A 24,844-nucleotide genomic window follows, 5' to 3' on the forward strand; every position below is an offset into this window, starting at 1 on the left:
CAGAATAGAATCTGCCCCTAAGTCACTTTTGCCATTGAACTGTATAAAATATTTACAAATATCACATAACAGGTGGTTGTTACAAATGGTTTAGGTGAGACAGTCGCATCACACAGGAACCGTGTCAAAGAATAACATGGCAAAACAAACTACATTTGATACTGTCTTAGCAACATGTTGACCATAGAAGCAGGGAACAATGAGGTTTAAACAAAGACTAAAAAAATAGGAGGGGGGAGTTAAGGGTGAATAGGATAAGTAGAGCCGATAGAGGGACACAACTGTCCATGGGAAATAGGATCATCACCCTACCACTTGGTGGTACAGATTTTCAAGATAAATGAGGAGGTTTGCACAGTTCCTTAAGCATTCTCACCATCATAATATTGTCCTGCTATCTCTCCCTTTCATGGAGTTTCCTTTCAGTAAACCAAGTCTTTGCATTTATAAGGCTAATCTGAATAAGACACTGCTCAGGTATACTATATACTGGAGGTATTATTCATTTCTAAATTCCATTACACCACTGCTCTGTCTAAGGAGACAAACCCTTTGGACATATTGTATTATTGGACAACCACAAGGGATCCAAAACGGGTGTCTTTGTTAACAAATGTGTAAACCAATACTGTACCCAGCCGAACATTGATACAGATGCTACAACAACTATCTCAATCAATATAGATCATTATTATATGACTATTACTTCTATAAGTCGTATAAGTACACAATAGTGAGAAGCAGGAAGGGATGGTGTCAGTGATTGTTCTAGACACACATTCGCATATCTAAATTACTTACATTTTACAGTGCTAGAGAAAATACATATATAAAGACAGATATCAATTGAAACATCAGTTACTAAGAAGTGCTATAAATATACGCAGGTCTAACCTACCAAATTCACAGAGGCTGCTGTAATTGGTAACAATTTCCAGGAAACTAGTGAGGAACTTACCTACAAGCATCTCATATAAGAAGACTCCTACAGACCACCAATCACATTCTCTTCCATAGTAACCGTCGCCTCCCTGCGACTTTAATACTTCCGGAGAAATGTAATCAGGAGTTCCTACAGCAGTGTCACATCGTACCATTCCTTCCTGTGTGCCAGGGATAAATATTTCACCGGATTAATAAAAATGCATTACAAAAACAAGAATATTATTTCTAAAAATATAATAACACCAAAATACTAAATAACACTTTACATCAATTTAAAAGTCATGAATATAATCATTAGCGCAGAGTAAACTCAAATTTCTCATGAGACGTTTAAATAAAAGAGTAATCCACCTTCTAGAGCTTATGGTTACAAAGAGCTATTCCAGCTGCAAATATGAAAATGCTTTGAACAACATTTACAAATAATCAATTAGCCATAACATTCTACAGACATTTGTCAGCTTTGTGCAAGGAAGCGGTGTTGTGTATGGCTCTACATATGCAATCTGTATTTGTGTGTATATTCTTATACACCAAGCCTGGCCTACCTGTGGCTCTCCAGCTGTCGTGAAAAGACAAGCCCCAGCATGCTTTGCCAGTAGATATCCCAGCATGCCCTGGCAGTTATTGGCTGGCTATGTAGTTTCAAAACACCTGGAGAGCCACAGGAAGGCCAGGACCGTTACACACACAATGTACACACATAGTATACAAGTGATATGCAAGTAAATGGTAACAACAGCCCACTTACTGTTTGCACGAGGTCTAAAATTTGCTCACACTACATTACAAAGAAAATGTGAGCAAACTGCAAAGCGCTGCCATTTACACCAGTGGTAGTATAAGTCCATGGTCCGAGCAACGCACCAGGAACTCGTCCAGGCATGCTTCTCAAGCTGATCTACTCTGAAGGAGAGAGCGATCATTTAACTTACCCTGTTCATCTTCATACATGTACCAAAATCTGCAAGTTTTAAATGACCAGACTTATCCAGCAGCATATTGTCAGGCTTCACATCCCTGCAAAGTAAGCATTATTAAAACATTTAAATCTTTAAGAAACTCTAGATTAAAACTTGTTCTAAATTATGGATTATGTATATTTTGTGGATCTAGTGATTTCTTTTTCTTGTAAGTTGTATCCCAGGACTCTGTGTCCTATTCCAAATATAAACAGGATTCCAAATCAAAAGTACAGGGCAAACTGTGGAATACAGTTTACCCAAGGTCCTATTTGATATGGCACAAAATGTATTGGAATATGAACAAAACATTGATATACAGATGCATTATAGACTTCATTGTAGTCAGTGAGGTCAATCCCGTTTATGAAAGAAACATCAAAGAATAGTTTATTTTAAAGACTATTTCTGAGACCAAATAAACAATTTCAAGTGATGGATTTATAATTCTATGTTCTAAATATCAGAAGGATCATTGCACCACTAGGTGAATACAATTTATTTAGGAACATACATGTGTAGGATTTAAATAGTTGAGTTTTGATGTACCATATGAGCTTACATGTTGTGCGCAAAGATCTAATACATCATCATCCTATGCTATTAGAAACATATACAGTATATTCACAAAGGAAATGACTTTCTATTGCTTGTACTACAGTAGCTACTATGGTCTGAGAAATAGAAATTCTATTTTGCTTTTGCATATTTAAAATTTCTACAGTTTCTTTAGAAGATTTTCAATTTAAACCTTTATTTCATGAAACTTACCTGTGTATAAAGCCCATTGAGTGAATAGCATCTAAAGCCAAGACCACTTGGGCCGTGTAGAACCGAGCCCATTTCTCAGGAACATCGTAGTTGCTCATTAAATTTACAAGGTCTCCTCCAGGCATGTACTCCATAACCATGTAGAGATAGCGATCATCTTGAAAAGCATAGAACAGCTGCATATGGAAGATACCGAAATGCTTCTTACTAGGGGGGCACATACTTGGGAAAGGTATCTACACAGACAGATGAGCTGCTACTTTAAATACCACATGCTTAACATTGACATATACAGCCTTAAAACTTTATAAAAGATTGGACAGTTTTTGTAGCATGGGATACATTATTAATTTACTGGTATTACAGTTGCTGAAAATAACCAAAAAGGTAGAGAACAGGTTTACATTATTTACATAAGTTTAGTCTTTGTAAATGGCCACATTCCCAAAAATATTTACTCCAAAACGTAGTTGATACACCGCTAGTTAATTAAAAACCTGTGCTCTAATGAAGATAAAATGCAGAAACAAAAAAAATAATTTTTTGCCAAAACAGGTTTTTTCAGGTCTTGACCATGGATTCGATCACCCTGTCAGAATGATCCTTATTCTTAAGAGACATGATCTCAATTGCCACATCGCCAGCAGCACTGATCTTTGATCGTAAAACGGACCGTGTTAGCAGATCCTTCCTTGCGGAAAACCAAATCAACATTCTGAGAAAAACGGTGTAGAACGTCCATCGTGGTCAATCCTGTGCCACCAACAGCATCCGGATCCCTCTTTTTATTTTTATAACGAGAACACCATTGTCACCAGCAGGAACAGATAAATTAGGTGAAAAATACAAGGGGACAGTTATAGCGTGTATAAGAAAACGCCCGTAGATCCTTATCCTTGGGCAAAATCGTTCCACCTTGTGGTTTTAGCATGTTAATATATGCCTGAACCCATCTGTCCGCAATCTGCTGAAAAATATCCTGGTTTGGAGACCATTCTCCTGAATGTAGGGCATGTCTGCGGAGATGATCAGTCAAAGTTCTCCACCCTTGGTATGAACACTGCTGAAATTGTGTCACATTTTATTCCTCCAAGTGCCAGATCCAAGTGGTCTCCATCACAGCAAAATGAGCAATGCTACACGGATTGGTTAATGATCACAGCTTCTGCACAACGAAAATTGTCCCTGAACTAGATCTTTTAACACGAATACATTGATCAGAAGGTCGGTTTCTGCGATACACTGAAACAGACTATTACAAACATTGTCCCCAATGTCCAAAAGGATGCCATCTGTTGCCACAATTGTCCAGTCTCAAATAGCACTGGGACAGCCCCTGTTGAGGTGGTTGTCCTTCAGCCACTAGAGGAGCAAGCAACACATCCTCAAAGACAATCTGTTCTGTGGTCAAGTGATAATGAAATTAATTTAATTTCAAGAGTAGTTCAATTTGGAATGCCCTTCAGGAAAACTACCCAAACTGTACGGCATCTAAAGTCGAAACCACCTTCCCCTGGGACCTTGATACAGAACAGGACAGAAGTCCGCCTGACAAGCAATAGACACATCACCAGTCTGATTAACACGTTTTTCTTGTATCCTGGTACAAACCCTCTCTGCTGGCAGGGTGTCCAATAGCAGACCCAGAAATACCGACCTATGGAGGAATGAAATTGGATTTCTGAAAACAGATAAACCAACTGTGATACCCCTCAATATCTGTGCCATTTTCCAGTAATGTGCCCGAAGCAGTGTCCACCTTGATCAAGAGATCATCTAAGCAAGATATGGTCACCCACTCCTTGGACCGCAGAAACGTAGCCATGATCTTTGTAAAAACATAAGGGGCCATCACCAGACCAAAGGGCAAAGCTCAAAACTGAAAATTGTGGGATCAAACTGCAAACCTGAGAAGGCATTGGTGACCCTTCCAGATTGGAACATGTAAATATGCATCCTTGACATTATTTTGTAGTGCCTGCCACACCGCACACACGTTAACATCCATGTCATACCTTTTTTCTCCTTTTTTGTCCTTGTAAAAGCCTGAGGAGTCCTCAATGTCCGACGGCTACTTTCTGGGAGGAATAATCAGACTCAGCCCCTCCCCAGAACAGGAGTAAGGCAGAACTTTAAAGCTTCCAGGGCCCCGCCCCTGAAGAGTCCTCCAAGATCCTCACTAAGGAGGAAACTATAACCAGGGCTTGTAACCAAACTGGCTCTGAGGGCCCAGATGACTAAACGCACTCAGAAGTCTGAAAGCATCAGCAACACGGGGATGCTGAACACTTTCAAGCATTAGCCTTTTAGGAATTGCTACAACATATTACAGATTTGTAAAGCTATGGCTGGAGAATAGATTAGGTAAAAAAGAACTACTATACACGAACACTTGTGGAATACAAACACAGCAGATTAATTCAAACATACATTCTAAAGATCTAAATGACCTAGACAATAATAACGAGCATTTCAATTAAGTGTCAAAACTACACGTTAGAAGTTTATACACTATTGAAGCCAATAGTATTACATGCAATTACCAGGAGCCAGGCTTATTCAGCAGACACTGAATGGTTAAAAGCAAATGAGCAATACTTTTGGACAGAGGAAGGAGACGAACAGTTTTTTTTCTATTTTTAGCAAAACAAGTATGGGGTTTTCTATGGCAAGGACACCAATTGACACACACCACTATTAATGTGTTAAATATATAGCTATTCTATAGCTATTCCATAGGACAAATCTGTTACTGTTTAACAACTGGATAAAAATTAGTTCAACATACCTGCACAACCCAAGGACTGTTTGCAAATGCCATAATATCTCGCTCTTCCCAGAAGAATGCAGAGTCTGATCGCTTTATCATCTCTAACTTGCTCAAAAGCTTCATTGCATACACTTTTCTTGTAGACTTGTGCCTTACCTTACAAACCAAGAGTACATATATAAAATGAGATCACATACAGCAAATCTATGCAAAGTTTAGGGACAATTAAAAACTATTCCCTTTGTACAAATTATAATTATGTCACTCCCATCACCATAACGGAGGTCTCACTTCTGGGAAACACCATTTTTACAGCGGCCATTTGAATCAATACAATAGCCACATAATATTCAGAGTATGCCATAGCTGAGAAATTGTGCTTACCTCTCCATGATCTGTTTTAACCCCTTAATCACACTAGAGTGCTACACTGATGCTTCGCACAGGAATAGAATTTTATCCCACAATAAATTACCATACCGTAAACGTATCTCACTTATAATGTGGAGGGTGCTTTCCTGAATACACATAATGCTCACAAAGAAAAGGAAAAAAGGGTATTCTTGTTGGAGGCACTCAGTGAACACCACTCACAAAATCAAAAAGTACTATACTTTATTTCACTTTATTATTCATTAAATAGATGCTAAACAAACTCTTAAGAGTAAAATATTAGAAAACGAATTGCTTAATATACAGTAAAAGTGAAAAAAGTATTAAAATATATTGAGAAAGGTTCCTTTCCTTATTATTGATAATATTCAAGAAGGAACTATATATTAATTTCAGAAATTTATTACTTTATAATTAATGGGGACTCAAAAGATTGTGCATGAATAATAAAAGTTTAAGTCTTGCGCCTGTGTGCCTCCAATAGGAATACCCTTTCTTACTCCGTTAGTGGGATTCACAAAAGAAGAATGTTTCACCTTTACTGGAACCCATCAGTGCAGGATAGGGTTCTCTGCTCAGAATATGACAGGAGTCAGTATTTAATAAGAGGGGCTTATTTTCAAAATGAGAACAGAGAAAGTGAAAGACAGAGCATGCTGCTCATAGCAATACTCTTTTCAATATAATCAAAGCAAGGCTTGTCTGGCTTACATCCAGAGGGAATGACAAGCTGCCAACACTTTTCCCTTCTCATTTTTAACCAGCAGAACTGCTGGGTCCCCGTCATTTCCAATACGTGCACAGTTCTGTGGTGAAAGGGATCATTTTATTAGACTGACAGGTGCTAAAGACCATCTAACACAAGCAATGTAGACAGATTTAAAAGTGAGTGCAATTAAACCTTATCACTTAATTTCCAGTGACACAGGTAGTATCAGGCTGCTGTTCACAAACAGATGCATAACAACCTACCAGTTGAACTTCACCAAAAGCTCCTCTACCAATGACCTTTACGACTTCATAATCTTCTGCTTTCATGCGCAAATCACGAATTTTACTTATCGTGTCTTTGTCTAGATTCAAAAAGAGAAAAACAACAAAAATGTTCAGCCACTCCAATTACTATTTTAAGTTTCCAAAAAAAAGGACAACATTGGGAAAGAAGCAAAACTGGCAACACTTATATTTGAATACTAGGCTTTCATGTAAAACATGTAGTGGGAATAACTAATTATTCATATAAACCTGTCATTTATAAACTTGAATACATTTACAAATTCCCAGTGGGCAGATATTTCAGCTCCAAATTTGGTCATGGATGAAAAAGGCTATTTTAATCCACTAGGGTCAACATTGGCATGAGATTGTATGGAAAAAGTTCAAAACACTAGTGTTCTACAAACAGAGTTATTAAAATGAAACGCCAGTGCTTAATAAAATGTGAGCGTCAGTATTCAGATTGCATTCTTTTCTGTTAAAAATATGCTATTAATCTGATTTTTAAAATGACTTGCTCAACTGTCTCAGCTTGGCAATAACAATGATCCCTTTATTAATTTCAAAATAACATTAAAAAACCAAAATGTTTCTGCAGTTGGGAAGGTAGCAATTTAAAGCTTGAAAAGCCCAAACGAGCACTGTGAGGAAAACATGTCAAAATAGTTAAGAGGGAAAAAGAGAACAGAATGTTACATAGTCTCTCTTTCTGGGTACAAGTCTTAACATATCAAACACTTCTCTAAGTAAGACTGACGTATTTCCTACAGCCTCAGGAAGACACACACACACACACACACACACTCCCTGTTCACCTGATGTCCTCTTACACTCAATGAAAACTCCATAACTTGTTTGTAATCACTTCCACAAGATAAAATTAAATAAGATATCCCCCCTTGTTTATTCCCTCCTTCCTGCCCCCTGATGTCTGTGTCTTAAACGTAATTTAATGTTTTGAGTGTTTTTTATTTTTCTTGACTGTTTGTTGGCAGTTTTTATTGAGCGTAGAATTTTACATTATGCAATGTAACGGATATCTACTGCTTTGTTTGTTACATGTTTTTCTGCTAAAACTCAATAAAAATCTTTTAAGTTAAAATTTTTTTTAAATAAGATAAATAAAATTCATACAGTCTTAAATGTGTTATTGACAGTCTCATTTCATTTAGCTCAGGACATGTACAGAAGATCCATGAGACAGTGGTCATTTTTTGCTTACTACAAAGTGCTGTGTGCTGCCTTTCTGTGTAGTCAATCATGGACTTCCATGATTCTCAGCCAGCAAAAGATGAGAAAATCGAGTAACGTGACAATGCAATAAGAGCCCATGTATGGACAACTGCATGAACATGAAATGTAACTTGCTTTCTAGATATTTGACAAATATAGTGTTTGATTAAAAAAATAAAAAAATGATATATTCAGTAACACAGGGCCAATGATTTAAAGATCCATGTGATGATGGAATCAAAGCGGTTACACACAAACATTCACCAGTTTGGGAGCTTGTTGCTCCTATTTAGAACCACATATTATGTAGATATATTCTTGCTGAATACACCTATGCCTCAGATGTCTGAGAGGTTTGTATTCTATGCTTTCACAGCTTATAAAGGGGCTGCTGGGCATCGTTTACCCACCTTCATTAGACTGACTGATTGCAGTGATCTGTACAGTGAAGCTGTAATGTGCTAGCAGTCTGCAGAGCAGAAGCCTAGGTACTCTGCCAAGACTACAACAGGCAGGATTCAGAGCAGTGCAGAGAACTCACTAGTAACAATCTCTGCCGGGCTGATGTTAGAAGTTTAGTGCTGTCTAATATTAAACTAAATCACACTAGAAATGGTGTGGGCTAAGAAACATTGAAAGATAAACATCCGTTTTGTAAGGTGCAAGCATCAAACAACAATGTAAAATAAGGTAGAACAACATTTTTTTGCTGCAAATTGTGAAAATATAGCCAGGGTTGGTGTCAACGTGGGTTCTCACAGACTTGGGACTCTAGTCTATGACTAATTCAGGACATACAGTGAAACCCATTAGGTTCTATGGTACTATTTCTGTGTGCGCGTTGTCAAAAACAAAGCAGACGCCCAGCTGAAAATGGGATTTAGAAACTTCTAACAAATGTATTTTTCTTGCTGCTCTAGAAGAACATGCCATAGCTACAGTTTAAACATGAACCGTCCTTTTAACTTTAGGAATGGAAATGCAGATGAATGAACACTAAGGACACACACTGTGGAACCTTATTCTACAGTGTGATCAGATCAGAAAAATAATAGGCTAAGTTCAAACGCTTTTTCACCAACATGGAATACTGAACATTTGGGTTTGTAATCATGAATTGGGCGACACTGTCATTTTCATGACAATATCTCCCAACAGTTCATGATTTATTTGAATCCTCTTGGACAGATGTATTTAACTTTTAGATGTTTGGGAATACAGCACTGGATTAAAGAGCCCTTGTTTCCTCCACACCGGCGGCTACTTTCTCTGTGAGGTCGCTGGTTCCTAGTCTATGGCTAAGCTGCAATCTCCTGAACATCGTTTCAACTCAAAAATATTGGCCTCTGCATCGTGTGGTGTGGGAAACAGGTGTACTTTAAAGTGTTTCAAAGAAAACAATGTTGCTGAAGCTGTTTTTGTTACTAAATCCCAAAAATCACTTCACCACATCATGTCACATTTAAAAGATACAGTATATAATTATTATTGTAAAATTTATAGCAAACTTTGTCTATACTAAATATTATTTCAACCAATAATAATATTGTGGGTGTGTTAATATGAACTTATTTAATGGTTGTGAAATATAAACCACACAACAGGTAGAGAAAGGATTAAATGTCTACAGATATACAAATACACAAATAATTAACTGGAGGTTTTTTTTTTCTAGAATTTAAAAAATTTATTTTGAGTAATTAAGATTTAAGCCAGATCAAATGCAGCATTTGTTTTTAGTACGTTTATGAGCACACTTTACAATGATTCCCTATTAACTACCCTAGCAGTCAAGCACCCCTGACTCCTACGGCCTCTTAGGGTAGGAACTGTCCTCCGCATTGCGATGTATTAAGATGTTAAAAGAGGCAATTTATTTTCAAAATCCAGATATCTTCTAGATAACCTGGTTATAGTGTATGAAGAAGTATTAATATTAAAAGTGATAATCACAAGTATCTTTCTGGCCTGTCCACATGTATTTGACCATGAGTGACCAGGAACAAAATACACTTTTAGATTGTATGGGTATTTAAACTCAACACATACCTTAGTCCAGGGGTGGACAAGAATCCAGAGTAACTAAAATGGGGGCCCTGGTGACTGTCCCACGTTTTCTGCTGAGCCTTCAAGTCCAGTCCCTGGAAGCCTGCATGCATACTATAAAACCTGTTCAAATTTACATACTGGCCAATGACAAGTATGAACGGCTGCTATATAGGGCAGCACGGTGGCTTAGTGGTTAGCACTTCTGCCTCACAGCACTGGGGTCATGAGTTTGATTCCCGACCATGGCCTTATCTGTGTGGAGTTTGTATGTTCTCCCTGTGTTCGCGTGGGTTTCCCCCGGGTGCTCCGGTTTCCTCCCACACTCCAAAAACATACTAGTAGGTTAATTGGCTGCTAACAAAAAATTGACCCCAGTCTTTCTCTCTCTGTGTATGTTAGGGAATTTAGACTAAGCTCCAATGGGGCAGGGACTGATGTGAATGAGTTCTCTGTACAGCGCTGCGGAATCAGTGATGCTATATAAATAAATGGTGATGATGATGATGATATTCTGTGAAATTGAAGTATCTTGCATAGCTACACTGCACTTAAATATTTTTTTGGAAGGTGGCTTGCATATTCCATGTTACAAAATTGTTGGCTCCTAAAGTTTTGTTCTGGCTAAAAGACGCTGTCATAGACCTGGGCTGTGAGATACATTGGAGGGTGGATGTGAGAGGAAGAACCAATCACAAGACACATTAAGGGACTTAGTGGCTCATAAGTGGTTCTGTCACACACAACCACCCCACAGCCATTTTAGAGTGGCAAACTTAATTATCTAAGTGATGGAATATATATATTAATAGCTAAGAGAGAGTAATAGACTGGCCAGGAGAACCCTTTAAATGTGTTACACATATGGAAAGAAAGCCAGCACTTGTCTAGATTGCCATAAATGCACCGGACAGCATCTAATATCTGCTTGAGACTATGAACGGATTCATGTTTAATGGAGCTACAAGTGTACTAGAAGCTGGAGAAAGTCAAATTCCAGTTTCTGCAATAATAAAAACATCGGCTACTCAGGTTGAGATGTTTTATGAACATATTAGTTTAATCTAGTAGTGGCTTTAACACTGAGAAGGATCTTTCCCTACATACTGCTGGTATGAGATTAGTAAATAAGCAAGCATGCATAATATGAGAACATGATTAACATTAGAGACCATTAACCTGAGAAATTCTGGTTTCATAATCCACACTCCAATGTGTAACCTGTAACCAAGGTAGACTTATCACCTTGCAGCTGTCACTGATGACGCTGTGTTCTATTATTCATGCAGCATAAACCGCATTACCTATTTCAAGACTTTTTTCTTCGCTCTATAGCATTTAGGGTTATTTAAAACAGTGTTTGTTGTAAATTTCCTATTAAGTAATGTAAAAATGGTTCTTATACTAGAAGATCTCTGAACCTCTTCTATCAATTGGATGACCTCTTATATTTACCCCCCAGTAACAGGTTAAAACTACTAAATACAATCTGATCTTGAGTAGACCCACTGTAAAATAGGAGGAAAAAAAAAAAAGTCTCATATTCCGTCTGTTACACTACAAACAATGCCAATTTCTGTACTAGCAAGTCAGAAATCCGGTATAGGCAATTCAGCTAGGTAAGCGTTAACATACAATAAAGTGTTTGAGATGTATCCGTTTATCTTTCATGTATTTACCTAGTATGTATTTACTGTACTGGAATTACCACACCTTAGGCAACATTTGTGTGCAAGCTTTATCTAAAGCATTATACGCCAAGAGTAGTTGCACGTCCACCTCTCTATATGAACATAATTATACTGACTAAGTCCAGCTGTATGATTGCTAAACGTAAGCTCCATTACAATCCTCATGTAGAATAGGAAGCGGTTGGATCGTTGATAGAACAAGATGGATATACTTACATCGATTTAAGAAGTTGTCAATGTTCTTGTTTTTCCTCATAGCAGGGAAGTCTAAATCATACACCATAGCATCCAACCCATCCTGCAATACAAAAAATACAATGATTACAGATCTTAACATAACAAACCCTTCAGTGAACGTACAGGTAAGTGTCAGAATTACTGAGCTCAGAGGTTCGTGGAGGTCAGTATTAAATTAAGTGCAAAATGGTACATCTGTACTATACTATTATAGCGCTATATGACTACACAGGTGATTTTGACATTCAACCACAGGATTCAAAAAATTAATAAAGAAATCAAATGATCAGTGTGGCAGAAATGTTATAACCAGCTCATCATCATCAAGTTTTTTCACAAAGGCTGGAAGTAATCAGAGTCTCTGATAAGATTAGACTGACAGCATGAGGTTCTAACAAGTGGTTCAAGTCACCCATGTCACCTAACCCATAATGCTCTGTTTGGAGAGTTTAAAATGTCAATTACAGCATAGGAAACTCAATTATGTGCATTGGCTTTCTCGACATAGTCAATGAACAATATTTCATTTTCCAGAGTAAACAGCACTGTTTTCACACAAGAGATAAATTAAGAGAGTTCAATTCACACTCCAATACATATCAAATATTTCTTCAGGCTTTATTAAATTTTCACTACCACAAATTAATACAACATTCATATTTAAAAAAAAATTAAATTGTTCAGTTTTATATCAAATTTAAGTTATCCTACAAGCATACCGATTTTATAGAATACTACAAATGAATCTGATGAAAGCTAGTTAAAATAAAATAGCATTACATCTTTCTTCCCAGACCCTAATATATACATGTAAATCTAAATCAAACTATAAGCAAATGCTGTAGAAGCACTTGACTATACATACAAGGGATAAGGCGGCCTGATAGAGGTTATAGATGCCAACCTCACATGTGTTCACATGTACTGCCAATACGAGATCATGACATGCTTAGAACTATATCAATGTACTGTACATGTTTTTAGCCTTTAAGCCCAGGTTTCCTTGTCATTCTGGAGGGCTGGATTAAAAACTGCAGCTATGACTTCACTTGTTTTGATTAAAACAGGAATAACTTGTATCAAGTTTCCAAAGAGAGCAGCTGTTTCAAAATAATTCAGACCTGCATTAGGCCACATACACACTGGGGTAGCAGCACATTTTATTTATTGCATGTTAAACTTAAGTAGAAGAAAAAAAATTACAAACTGCATTAACATCAGTTTCCTATGCATTTACAATTGCATTCCATTTCCATTTTTAAAACATGTATTTGTGACAAAGCAGGACTTATCTTGTTCAAGCCAAAAACACATATGGAAACGCATCTTTACCGCATGTCATTGTGTTTACAATATAGTCCCACTGAAATAAATGTAAACTTTCAATTGCATTTCTTGAAATGGAACAAGAAGTGTTCAATAAGTACTACAGTGCAAGTTATGTACAGTGTACCCCCCCAAAAATGTTGCCAGCTAGGTGGCATTAAGCAGAAGCCTGGTTGCGACAGTTGTACTTTGCAATAATAATGAATAATGTTGGAGGTTTTTGCCCACACCTGCCAGAACTGGTCAGACCTGTGATCTAACACACAGCGGCTATAGTGCTCACATAATGACTGTTCTAGTAGGAGAAACTATGCTTTATTCTATTATAATAGGACTCCAAAGAGCCGGGTGACAAGTAAAAACAGCCGAGTGGAGCACCCAGAAAATAGTTGCTGGGAGAACACTGATGTAGATAAAAACGCAAATACCGTATGTGCAGTACCATTTGGTACAAATGCATATGGTAGAGTTACTGTACCGTACAATACCAGGCAGTGTCTGGTTTGCATCTCTTTATAGCTCATCAAGACATGACCAGCTACTCTCCTAATGTGTAACAAACCATAAAACCATATCCTGCGATTATATGCAATGCGGAGACCCAATGCTCATACAACTACAAAATCTGGAGGGGGGATATATAGATGGAAAGCTTATTGTCTCTAGACCCACCGTAGTTTCCGTTACAGTAATGAGCAACAATGTAAATCGCCCATCATCATAGTTTATACATAAGGTGGCACAAAAATCCACAGCAAATGAAGGTCAGTATAACAACCCTGCACGACAACCATTCAGCTTCACCCATATAAAAACTGCACAACTTCCCACAGTGGTTCCAACTGTAAGTTATACAACAAATAAGTTAAATGAAGAACGGGTGAAGCACCCCAAAATATTGTAAAGCTGTCTGAGAAGGTGCAGACAAGAAACAGAGGGTTGAGAGTCACACTGGTGTTTTCAACGGCAGTGCTTTACCAACTGAAAAACTATAGCATTTAAAAAGGTGAAATCACGCCGTGCAGTTACTTTGAAGTGAATGGAGAAAACTTTCTTGGTCATACGGGAGCAGTTACACACTAAGAACGCAGCATGCAACGTTTTCTGTGCAAATGTGCTTCCAAGTGACTACAGAAGATCCTTCTCCAGTCAACATGTTTGCATAGAGCAATAGCCATGCTTTGTACACAAGCGCTTTTCTAGCTAAAAAGCATTAGTGGTTGAAGTCTCTGTGTGACTAAACCTTCCATCTTCTAGTGCTATCACAATGGATATGGTTATGCTTCTATTGGGGCAAATAACACCCACCCCCCTCAAAAAAACAAAACTACTTTTACTCACCCAAAATAAACCAATGTCTTACTGGCCTTTAAAACAAAATATTTTTTTATCCTCCCCCAATAGGGTGCCTCTGACAGATAGTAAAATAAATATTATTTTCTTCTTTAGTAATTTATGGGTCTCTTATTTAAAGATTAATATATCACTGGCATACTTGCCCACTCTAATGGGATGTCCGGAGACAATAGAATTCTGAGTAGGTCTTCCAGACTATTCTCCCACATCCTGCCCACTTCCTACTGAGGATTGGAGCTTCCATCACACTATTTGTGTTATTTGGCCACATTACCCACGCAAAGTGTTTTGTGTCATTGCAGGGCCAGGGCCACAGTGATGCAATTCCCAGCACCCCGTCCGTTTACACCTTACCTCGTCAAGTAAGGAAGGTGTAAAAGCTGGTAAGTATGCTCGTACGTAGAGTCTGACCTCTGCAATACTTAGTGGTCGTGGACTAACTATGTGCTTTGCCTTTTAAAACAATTAGCATAATTGGTTTTTATTCCTCAATAAGGGCCAGATTCCCTAGGTGACGAACCATAACACCACCATCAACAATATAGAGGGGAGAAGAATGTAAAAAAAAAAAAGATAAAAATTTAAGCTATGCATCAGATTTAAAAAAGGATTTTACCAGCAGTGAGTGCGTGGGATACTTGAGCAAAGGGAAAGTACCCCTGGGGGTGGGAGGGAAGAAAGGGGACATAACAAGCTTTATTGTGTAACTTAGTGTTGTAGAGGTGATGGAGAATTTGCAAGCAAAATTTAGGAGTTGGGCAAAAGGTGCACCATTATATGAATTAACGTTACAACTGTGGCTACTTCTATCATAGGATATAACCACTAATAACCACTAATGTGCAAGTATGAAATCTGTCAAATTCTCTTTTAACTGCAAAACTATAAATTGCTAGATTCACTCTCTAAGCCACATACATTAAGTCTACTATTTTTTTTATTGTATAAGAAGTAATACATGATGCAGCCTGTACCCTATAGCTTCCTGCACAAGCTTCCACAGAAGCACCTGCATGTCATAAAGGCTTTACGTTACACTGTCACCACAAAGCAACTGAAAACTAGCTGGAAAAACCTTGTTAAGTTGTGACTAACTTTGAACAACAACTTTGTACATAGTTCTTCAAAGAAACACAAAACATAAAAGTGAATTTAAGGGGTATATTTAATAAAAGCTCATTGCCAGTGATAATGGGTGTTATCAGCAGCAATAGGTCTTATTATAGTATCACCCTATACATCAGGGAAATGTAAGCAAACGCAACAATTATTGTGGCAGTACCACTATTACTTGTTCTGTTATCACCATCAGGATGGCAATAACAAGAAGATCATAGGATAAAATGTTTTATTTAAAAAGAGAGAAATTCTTTCAATGCTTAGAGTTTTTTTTTAAAAAAAATTGTGGTGGTGGGGGGGCGGCAAGTCTGGTCTTTCAGTTCCACTGTGCATGTACAATCCAGCTAGACTGCACATACCGGCAGAGATTGGCACAGCAATTTAGTAATGTAACCCTTACCGCTCTGAGCCAGTATACACAAGGCAAATGCGCATCAATCTGTTGCCTCTTGTATACTAAAATTGTGGAGATAAGGGGTTTTTTTTTTATGAACACCACTTAGAAAATCATGACTATTGCTGCATTTTTAGAAATATACCCCGTTGCGCCAGTCAAGTAATTTGCCTTTCTTATGAAATCTGAGAGTATGCAGCTACATATGAAACAACTATATTTTTATTAGGAAATCCAACAACTGGAAATGGACAGCTTGGCCCATTAGCAGTGGCCACACAGATCAGACAAGATGAGTGACGGAATATTCTGTGTAAGCAGCAAGAACTTAAACCATAATTCACTATAAATTTAAACGCACCAGGAGGAATTCAATTTTATATATATTTTTAAGTAATAAAAGATGCCTTTCATGCTGGACTAACATTTTTGCTCAAGAGAAAGAAAGCTACTCACTACTGGTGTAAACGCATGAACACATTGCAGAGCTATTCCCAATGGTTTTACAGTCACTTCAAAAACTTATTAGATTTGGAAAAATACCATCTATATAATGCAGATGCCAACTCGTTCACTGCTATATATGGGGTAATCAAACAGATGTCCAAAAGCCCTCTGTAGATGGCAATAGCAGCAGTAACTGCAAACGCTATTAAAAATAATTACATACAGTGGATGTAAAACAATTAATGCAACAAGAATGTTAAGTAATCCTAGTGCAATAAATTATAACATTCAGTCAATGTATTTTACACAAAATATTAAAGAAGCACATTTTGAAGATATAATTTCTTCATTGGGAGACTTGTGTATGAGGAAGGGAAATGATAAACCAGGTTCTCAAAAGAACAAATAATATACCTCTGAACTGCATTTCATTCTGACATCTGCCACAGATTTTCAGATTTCCAAAGATAACAAAATTCCTGTAGTGAATGATTGCAGTAAAATGCTGAATGGAATTGCACCAGGGAATATTGAGCTTTGGGGGCGGGGTTACATCACTTTTGTAGGGTGGAGGTGGAAGGAGGATTGAAATATGGAACTTGCAGCACAGGATGTTATTTGTAAGCTTTGGAAGGAACATTAAAAATAACCTTTGATCAGTTTATCAGTTAAAGCAACAAAAAGTTATCACAGTGACACAAAATAGGTACAGAAACAAAAACAGACATACTAGCAGGTCACCTATAGGTCTTATCACATCTATTGTTCTTGTGCTTTTCACAGCTGAGATGCATGAACAGTGCATTCATCGGTAGGTCCAATAAGAGTCAATGGAGATGTTCTCACTATTACCTCTTAAATTAATGCTGCGGTCAAAGCTTTAGAATGCAGCACAACCTATTTCTCATGTGTACATGCAACCAGCACAAGAGATTGTACTAGTAAAATTGCAACACAGGAAAAGCCTATGGAAGAGTGTTAAATATACATCACTGAAACACCTCTAAAAGTGGCCACTCATTTTTATATATTCTCCCAGTGCATTTGTGAACACTGCTAGAAAAGCTCATTTAGAGATTAGTACATTTATCTTTCTAGTTTTGAAAGTGGTTTATGAAAGTACACAACAGGAAGCCAATCAGTGCAGGATGGATGCAAAACCTTATAATACAATAAAAGCGTAACTGCTATACTTGGAACACTGTCCTACTGATATTCCCCAGAAAATCTATGTATTCTATTTATAGTAAGTAGCAGGAGCAGTAACTAAAAATGTCACTCAGGAAACTGATTGTTTCAGAGGATCTCCAGACAACTTTACGTGACTGCATTATCCTGTTTTGTATCTATTTCATTAACAGTATTACTATGGCATGTGTTTATTTTTCATTCTTTGCTTGCTGTTGCAATAATAAGGTGTGTTTAAACAAACAGATCTGCTTCTTTTATATCTGATAAACAGGTCGCCATCCGACAGCCAGCTTCTTATTGGAAGGAATAATTAGCTGTTTCATGTCATGGAAACGCTCATGAACACACTCTCCATAACTCTGCGACAACTTTCTTAGCATCCCTACACAACAGAGGTGTTAACATCTGCTATCAACCTCATTTAAACAAAAAGTAATCCAGTGGCTTGTTAAGTATTAAAAAATAAAATTAAAATAAACGAACAAAATATCTGACGATATTATTAACTATTATCTGAAAATACACCTCTACCCAGCTATCCTAAAAATTGACATTTTAAATGTTTACATTTCACACAATGTTCACTAAATCTAAACAGAGAAAGCCAGTAAAAGTCAATACATTTAGTAGTATGCATGTATATTTGCTCTCAACACAAACAATTTTCATGCAATTACAAAAATTATTTTATTTTAATATACAAACCTGGTTCCTCCTCAAACAAACCTGCAGGAGGACAATATCACTTGGGTTTGCAATAATATATCCTAGTAGGTTCAGTGAAGTCAAAGGTCACAGGCCATGGGCGTGGCAAAATATCACTTCAAAGGGTATATTTACTAAACTGCAGGGTTTGAAAAAGTGGAGTTGTTGCCTATAGCAACCAATTAGGTTCTAGTTATCATTTATTTAGTACATTCTACAAAATGACAACTAGAATTTGATTACTTGCTATAGGCAACAACTACACTTTTTCAAACCCGCAGTTTAGTAAGTATGCCCCTAAGCCCCTTAACACACCAGGATGGGATAGGGCTACTGGCAAGAGTTCCTGACCATTGTTAACCTAATTCAGAAAATACTACCAAAGAAAGCAACAGGAGGGCCACAATAATTTAAAAATAAAATGATATAATATATATTTGTAATTTAACGCACCTGTGGTGAGTAGCAGGTGTCTGCAATATTAAAAGCACTACAGTCATGGCCAAAAGATTTGAGAATGACTCAAATATTGGTTTTCACCAAGTTTGCTGTTTCAGTGTTTTTAGGGCTTTTTGTCAGATGTTGCTATGGTATACTGAAGTAAAATTACAAGCATCTCATAAGTGTCAAAGGCTTTTATTGACAATTACATTAAGTTTATGCAAAGAGTCAATATTTGCAGTGCTGACCCTTCTATTTGAAGACCTCTGCAATTCACCCTGGCATGCTGTCAATCAACTTCTGGACCACATACTGACTGATGGCCGCCCTTTCTTGCCTAATCAATGCTTGAGAGTTTGTCAGAATATGTGGATTTTTGTTGGTCCATCTGCCTCTTGAGGATTGACCACAAGTTGTCAATGGGATTAAGGTCTGGGGAGTTTCCTGGCCATGGACCTAACATTTTGATGTTTTGATCGCCGAGCCACTTCGTTATCACTTGTGCTGTATGGCGAGGTGCTCCATCATGCTGGAAAAGGCATTATTCCTCACCAAGCTGTTCTTGGATGGTTGGGAGAAGTTTCTCTTGGAGGATATTTTGGTAACAATCTTTATTCACGGCTGTGTTCTTAGGTAAAATTGTGAGTGAGCCCACTCCCTTGGCCGAGAAGTAACCCCACACAAAAATGGTCTTAGGATGCTTTACTGTTGGCAAGACACAGGACTGATGGTAGAGATCACCTTTCCTTCTCCAGACAAGTGTGAAGCAGCAAACTTTGTGAAAACCAATATTTGTGTCATTCTCAAAACCTTTGGCCATGACTGCACTTTTTTTGCCACTGTATGTACTACAATGAGCATGGAAAAATAAATAAAGCCATAAAATTATATAAGGAGGTCAGGCAGAAGACTCCAGTCAAGCATAGACATTCTCAAGGATACAAATCAATCTCCAGAGACATCAATGTTCCCATTTCCACCGTCAATGCTATTAGGAAGTTTAAGGCCCATGACACTGTAGCCAACCACCTTGGACACAGCAAGAAAAAACTTGATCGCATATTGCAGTTTAGGAGTATCAAATATCGGAGAAAGCATCTTGATCAGCTGCTAAACAGATTCAAGCTGGACTGCAGATACAAATTACAACAGTTTCAAATTGCACCGTTTGTCGTCACAACAATGAAAGGGGATTATATGGTAGGAGGCCTAGGGGGGCTCCAGTGCTGAGAAAGATAGAGAGACATAAGAAAGTGCATTAGGAGTTTGCCAAAACACACCTGAACCAGCCAAATTCCTAATACAGATGAGAGTTTTTGTTAAAGCACATTATCCCTATGTTTACAGAAAGCAAAATGAAGATTTTAAATAAAAGCGCACTCCTCTACAGTCAAACATGGCGGAGGTTCAGTGACGTTCAGGGCTGCTGCGCTTCATCAGTCACTGGGTACTTTGAATGTGTGTATGCCCATCATAAAATCTGGAGATTACTAGGCCGTTCTGGATTGCAATGTTGAACCCAATGTCAGAAAGCCTCCAAAGGTCATGGGTCTACCTACAGGACAAACTTCAAAAAGCATTCAGGAATGGTTCAACGCAAGATGCTGGATTGTTCTGAAGTGACCAGCAATGAGTGCAGACCTAAATTTCATACAACACCTGTGGAAAGGTCCGTAAACAGCAGTTGGGAGAACTGTAGAGAGGTGCAGGAAACTCATCCAAGGAAGCAGGCAAGTGACATTATTTTGACCAAGGACTGTGCTATCGAAAAGTAAGTCTAGGGTGTCGATAATTTTGTTGATGCAATTTCTTCTTTTCTGATTTAAAAGCATATACAGTATTAAATTCAGAACCCAAAATGTAATATTAACAGAGAAAGAATTGTGGAGGTCAAATACTGTCTAGAGGAAATTGTGAGTTTTGAAGAAAAAAAAATGTAAGATTGGCAATATTCTTGGCCATAACCTTAATATTAACGGACAACTAAATCCAAGTAGTAAGTAAGAAGCTGAAAATGTCATGCTCCTTGTGGGAGTATTTTCCTCACTGAAAAAAAGGGAATTTCATTAGAATGTCAACCAGGGAAGCTGAATACACACAGTTTATTACTTTCAAATTTACTTAATTTACTAATTTACACTTCCATGTGCTTAAGTCCAGCAATTAATTATAGTTTTGATGAATAGACTGGCAGACAAAGCTTTGGGGCCATTGCACTTCCCCCTCCTATCTTTCTATACACACAACAGTAATTTAATATAGCTACGCCCTTCTACAAACAGTATAGAAATATTGAGTTTTGGAAAGAGATTGGATCTGGAAACATTTAGATTATGTTATTTGGTTCATGACTACAGAATTATTCTGCCCCAAAATTTGACATTTTTACCAATGACTGCACCAGTTTATAGTCAGTTTTATTCTACTTAATCATTGGTGGGATTTTTTTAAGGGGGAAATGCTGTTTTTTCCCATGGAATCCCAATACTGCTGGTTACAGCTCGCTGTATTCAACTAAGGTCTAACAGGAAAATAAAAATCATCTCAAACAGAACAGTGGCAATCAATGGAATTTCATGTTCTTACCGAAAAAGGTGGTAATCTTTATTACATTTATTTTGTCTGCATACACTAAAATATATCACACAATTGTTAGCAATTTGGGATCTCAGGCAAACATTTAACCCCTGTACATCCACCTGTGCCTAAATACAAATTCTAGTCACAATACAGAAATGCTGTGGTTCTAAATATCGCCCATGTGTGTGTGTGTGTGTGTGTCCTAACAAGCTATGGAAGAACAAGGTACCCGCACTGCTGATGGCAATCAGATGTAGCCTTCACAATATAGACAAAGCTCTCTGGATCAGGAAAATAAGATTATATTCAGTGTTGGACCTGTGCCTCCGAGCAGCTGCCTCTATTGCCCACCCCTCAATCTAGCAGTGTACGTAGCCTCACATGATGCAAAGCACTAAAAATCATCTAATGGACTATTAACAACTTGCAAACAAAGCTGGCACGATGTGCATGCACAACAGCCGTGATTCAGCTGCTGACGAGAGCAGGGAGAACTGTGTGACAACGCTGTATACTGTGCTATACTTCCTAATGTTGTCTGAAACCCAGGTAATGACTGAGAGGTTTTCACTATGGTTTCCCTGCTGAAGAGAAAGGTTATGAATCTTTTAAGACCCAGAGCAGCTCTACCACAGTGCCACTAGTGTTAGGTTTTAAAACGTTGTAACCCTGGCTTTGGATGTCAATGACACCCCAACCTGTATTAAAGGATGTTCATTCATGATACTGTAATAAAAGCTGAAATAAAAACAATGTATAAAACGGAAAAATTCACTCAAACTGTAAAAAAAAAAAAAGTTACCATCTGCAAAACCTGTACACGGCACAAAAAAAAAAAAAATGATAATGGCATGGGAACCCAAAGTGCAAGATCAGCAAACATCTCTGACAATGAGAGCATGTATGCTTCCTATATTTAGGCAATACATATGTTCTTAGGTTCCATTACACACACAATATACTAAGAGTTCCTCTTAAGCAGCTTGAAAAAACTCTGTTTAAACTTTTACTGTTGTGATGACATCATTCGGGGTGTGAGCAGGTCTGGAAAGGACACAAAATATGAGCGCTGGCAAGGTGGTGGCAGATACAGCTCCATAGTTTGCTCATAGCTTTCCCCTAAGCATAAGAAAACTATGTCTAGGCTGTACATCCCCCTGTGCTAGGCACAGGAGGGGGATGTACAGTTAAAGGGAGGGTATAAGAATTCAACTATGGCCTTTAAATATTTTTTTTCTATGCAAAATAAGAGCAAGAGGGTTGTTTTGTGTCTTTTTTTTTTTTTTTTTTTAATAAACACGATTTGAGAGTAATGATACATAGATGACAAGAGTATTACAAGAATATTTTCTATACTAAGATCCATCTACTACTTAGTAATGGTCATCTGAATGGTTAATGATGCACATTATGGGACTTATTTGGTGCTAGAAAAGGTGCAATTTTGTCCCTTGGTAAAAACCATATTATGCTGCAGGGGGAAGTACATTTTAAGTCGGTGGCAAATCCTGGCTTGATTCAAAGGTACAAGTACAGTGTAGAAATAACTCTGCCTAGCATTAGTGCTAAATGGAAAAGGAGGCAGCAACACTAACCCACACTAACCGTTTGACAGACAAAGTTGGACTAAATGTTGACTTGATCACCAATCTCTGCTGCAGGAATCAATGGATCTCATTACATTACACCAGCTGAAATAATCTGTTCAATTCCAGCTCATGTTGTGATTTTTACACCCATCTTTTATATACAGTGAATCTCCTATTCTTAAATGTTTTTCCTTGTTTCCTTTTTAGGGAACAGTTAAGTCTCCTTTACTGTTAGAATGTTATTTTTTCTTCTGTTTATTGAGGGCAATAAATAGGAAAACATCACACAATTTAGGACAAAAAATAAACAAACTTACTGCAAAAACACAGGTATATGAGTAATCTTTCATTCCTAAATAGGGTACATATGATGTCATTTTCCAGCTATCAGATGCTGGGCTTGAAGTTCCATCTAAATAAAAAAGGGAAGTTTTTTTGGCTTCCTCCACTGCAATGAAACAAATGACTAAGCATGGATGGGTTTAGTACTCCTGATGCAACTTTCATTAATAATTAAGATTTTCACAAGTTGCGTGAAACTTGCACCAGTCAGCAACATATAACTTCTACAAATACTGTGAAAACTTACCACAAACCCCTGCCAGAAAGGAGTTACTGCTGCTCACTATTATATCTTACAATACCTCTGGTAGTGGTCTGCACACAGCTCAAGATAAATGACATCAGTAGTTGGTCAGAAGGCGGCCACAAATTACAAATATACACAAAGGTCACGGGGGTACGATACCTTTAAGGAGAGTTCTCCTGTTTTACTAATAGCTTACAGCACTTGAATTGTACAACATTTTTGGGGTACTCCACACCCCCTTCATCAAGATCATGTTACAGATAAATGGTGAATATATAGATGTAAACTGTTTGCAAGATCATGAGGGCATGTAATGCCATAAATCATTCCCTTTCCTACTGCCCAAATTTAACACAAACATAACAAAATGTGAATGTAGTTATAAAATGGGATGAATACTCCTTGGAGGTTTAGTGTAGCCATTGTGTCCTCTCTGTCAATGTTATAACAATACAACGTTTTCCCATTTTGGCAGTGTCTGCATACAAAAGATAACTAGAACTGGTGGGCTTGAATTCTGGCTGGTGTCTACTGTAAGCGCCTGCTTTGGACAGGGGGTAAGGGAAGCTGCTACTGGAAAAGCACACTGAAAAAATTAGATACACACATGACAAATGTACCATTTGGACTTGTCACTTGATAACCGAATGGTGTCCCAGTTTGGACACATGCATGAAAAATAAAATTCAAGCAGGCCAAAAGATAAGTTCAGCTCCATGCCATGTTTCCTGTCACCCAATGGAAGGACACAGAAGCCAGCACAGTCATCAGCACACACAAAATAAAAAACAACAAAAGAAACAAAAAAACACACAACTTTCAAAGTGAATTTTCAAACCAATCAAATAACAGAAAACAATTTTGGGGGCCACACATACACATTTTCTGTCAATTTGGTCTTGACTCTATAATTTACAGCTCTAAACAACCTCTCTCTGCTGCAGGGGTCAGTGTGTCACCCAGACATAAAATCATACATATAACTCTTGTTGCTATTTTAATCAATTGTATTCTACAAACCCCGCAAACACCAGGGTTTACTAAGAGATATACAAATGCACAA

General features: G+C 37.7%; 1 protein-coding gene across 1 annotated transcript in view; it reads right to left on the bottom strand.

Annotated features, from left to right (window-relative positions):
- Window positions 1-24,844, bottom strand: part of ROCK1 (Rho associated coiled-coil containing protein kinase 1) — a 92,153-nt gene that overhangs the window by 38,833 nt on the left and 28,476 nt on the right. Inside the window, exons 2-7 of the mRNA XM_075213392.1 lie at window positions 12,024-12,105; window positions 6,814-6,914; window positions 5,467-5,604; window positions 2,679-2,854; window positions 1,881-1,965; window positions 959-1,103 (exon numbers count right to left, since the gene is read on the bottom strand). Of these exons, the coding sequence (XP_075069493.1) occupies window positions 959-1,103; window positions 1,881-1,965; window positions 2,679-2,854; window positions 5,467-5,604; window positions 6,814-6,914; window positions 12,024-12,105 (727 nt within the window). The remainder of the gene's footprint in view (window positions 1-958; window positions 1,104-1,880; window positions 1,966-2,678; window positions 2,855-5,466; window positions 5,605-6,813; window positions 6,915-12,023; window positions 12,106-24,844) is intronic.

This window comes from Mixophyes fleayi, chromosome 5, assembly GCF_038048845.1.
Source record: "Mixophyes fleayi isolate aMixFle1 chromosome 5, aMixFle1.hap1, whole genome shotgun sequence".
Classification (NCBI taxonomy): Eukaryota; Metazoa; Chordata; class Amphibia; order Anura; family Limnodynastidae; genus Mixophyes; species Mixophyes fleayi.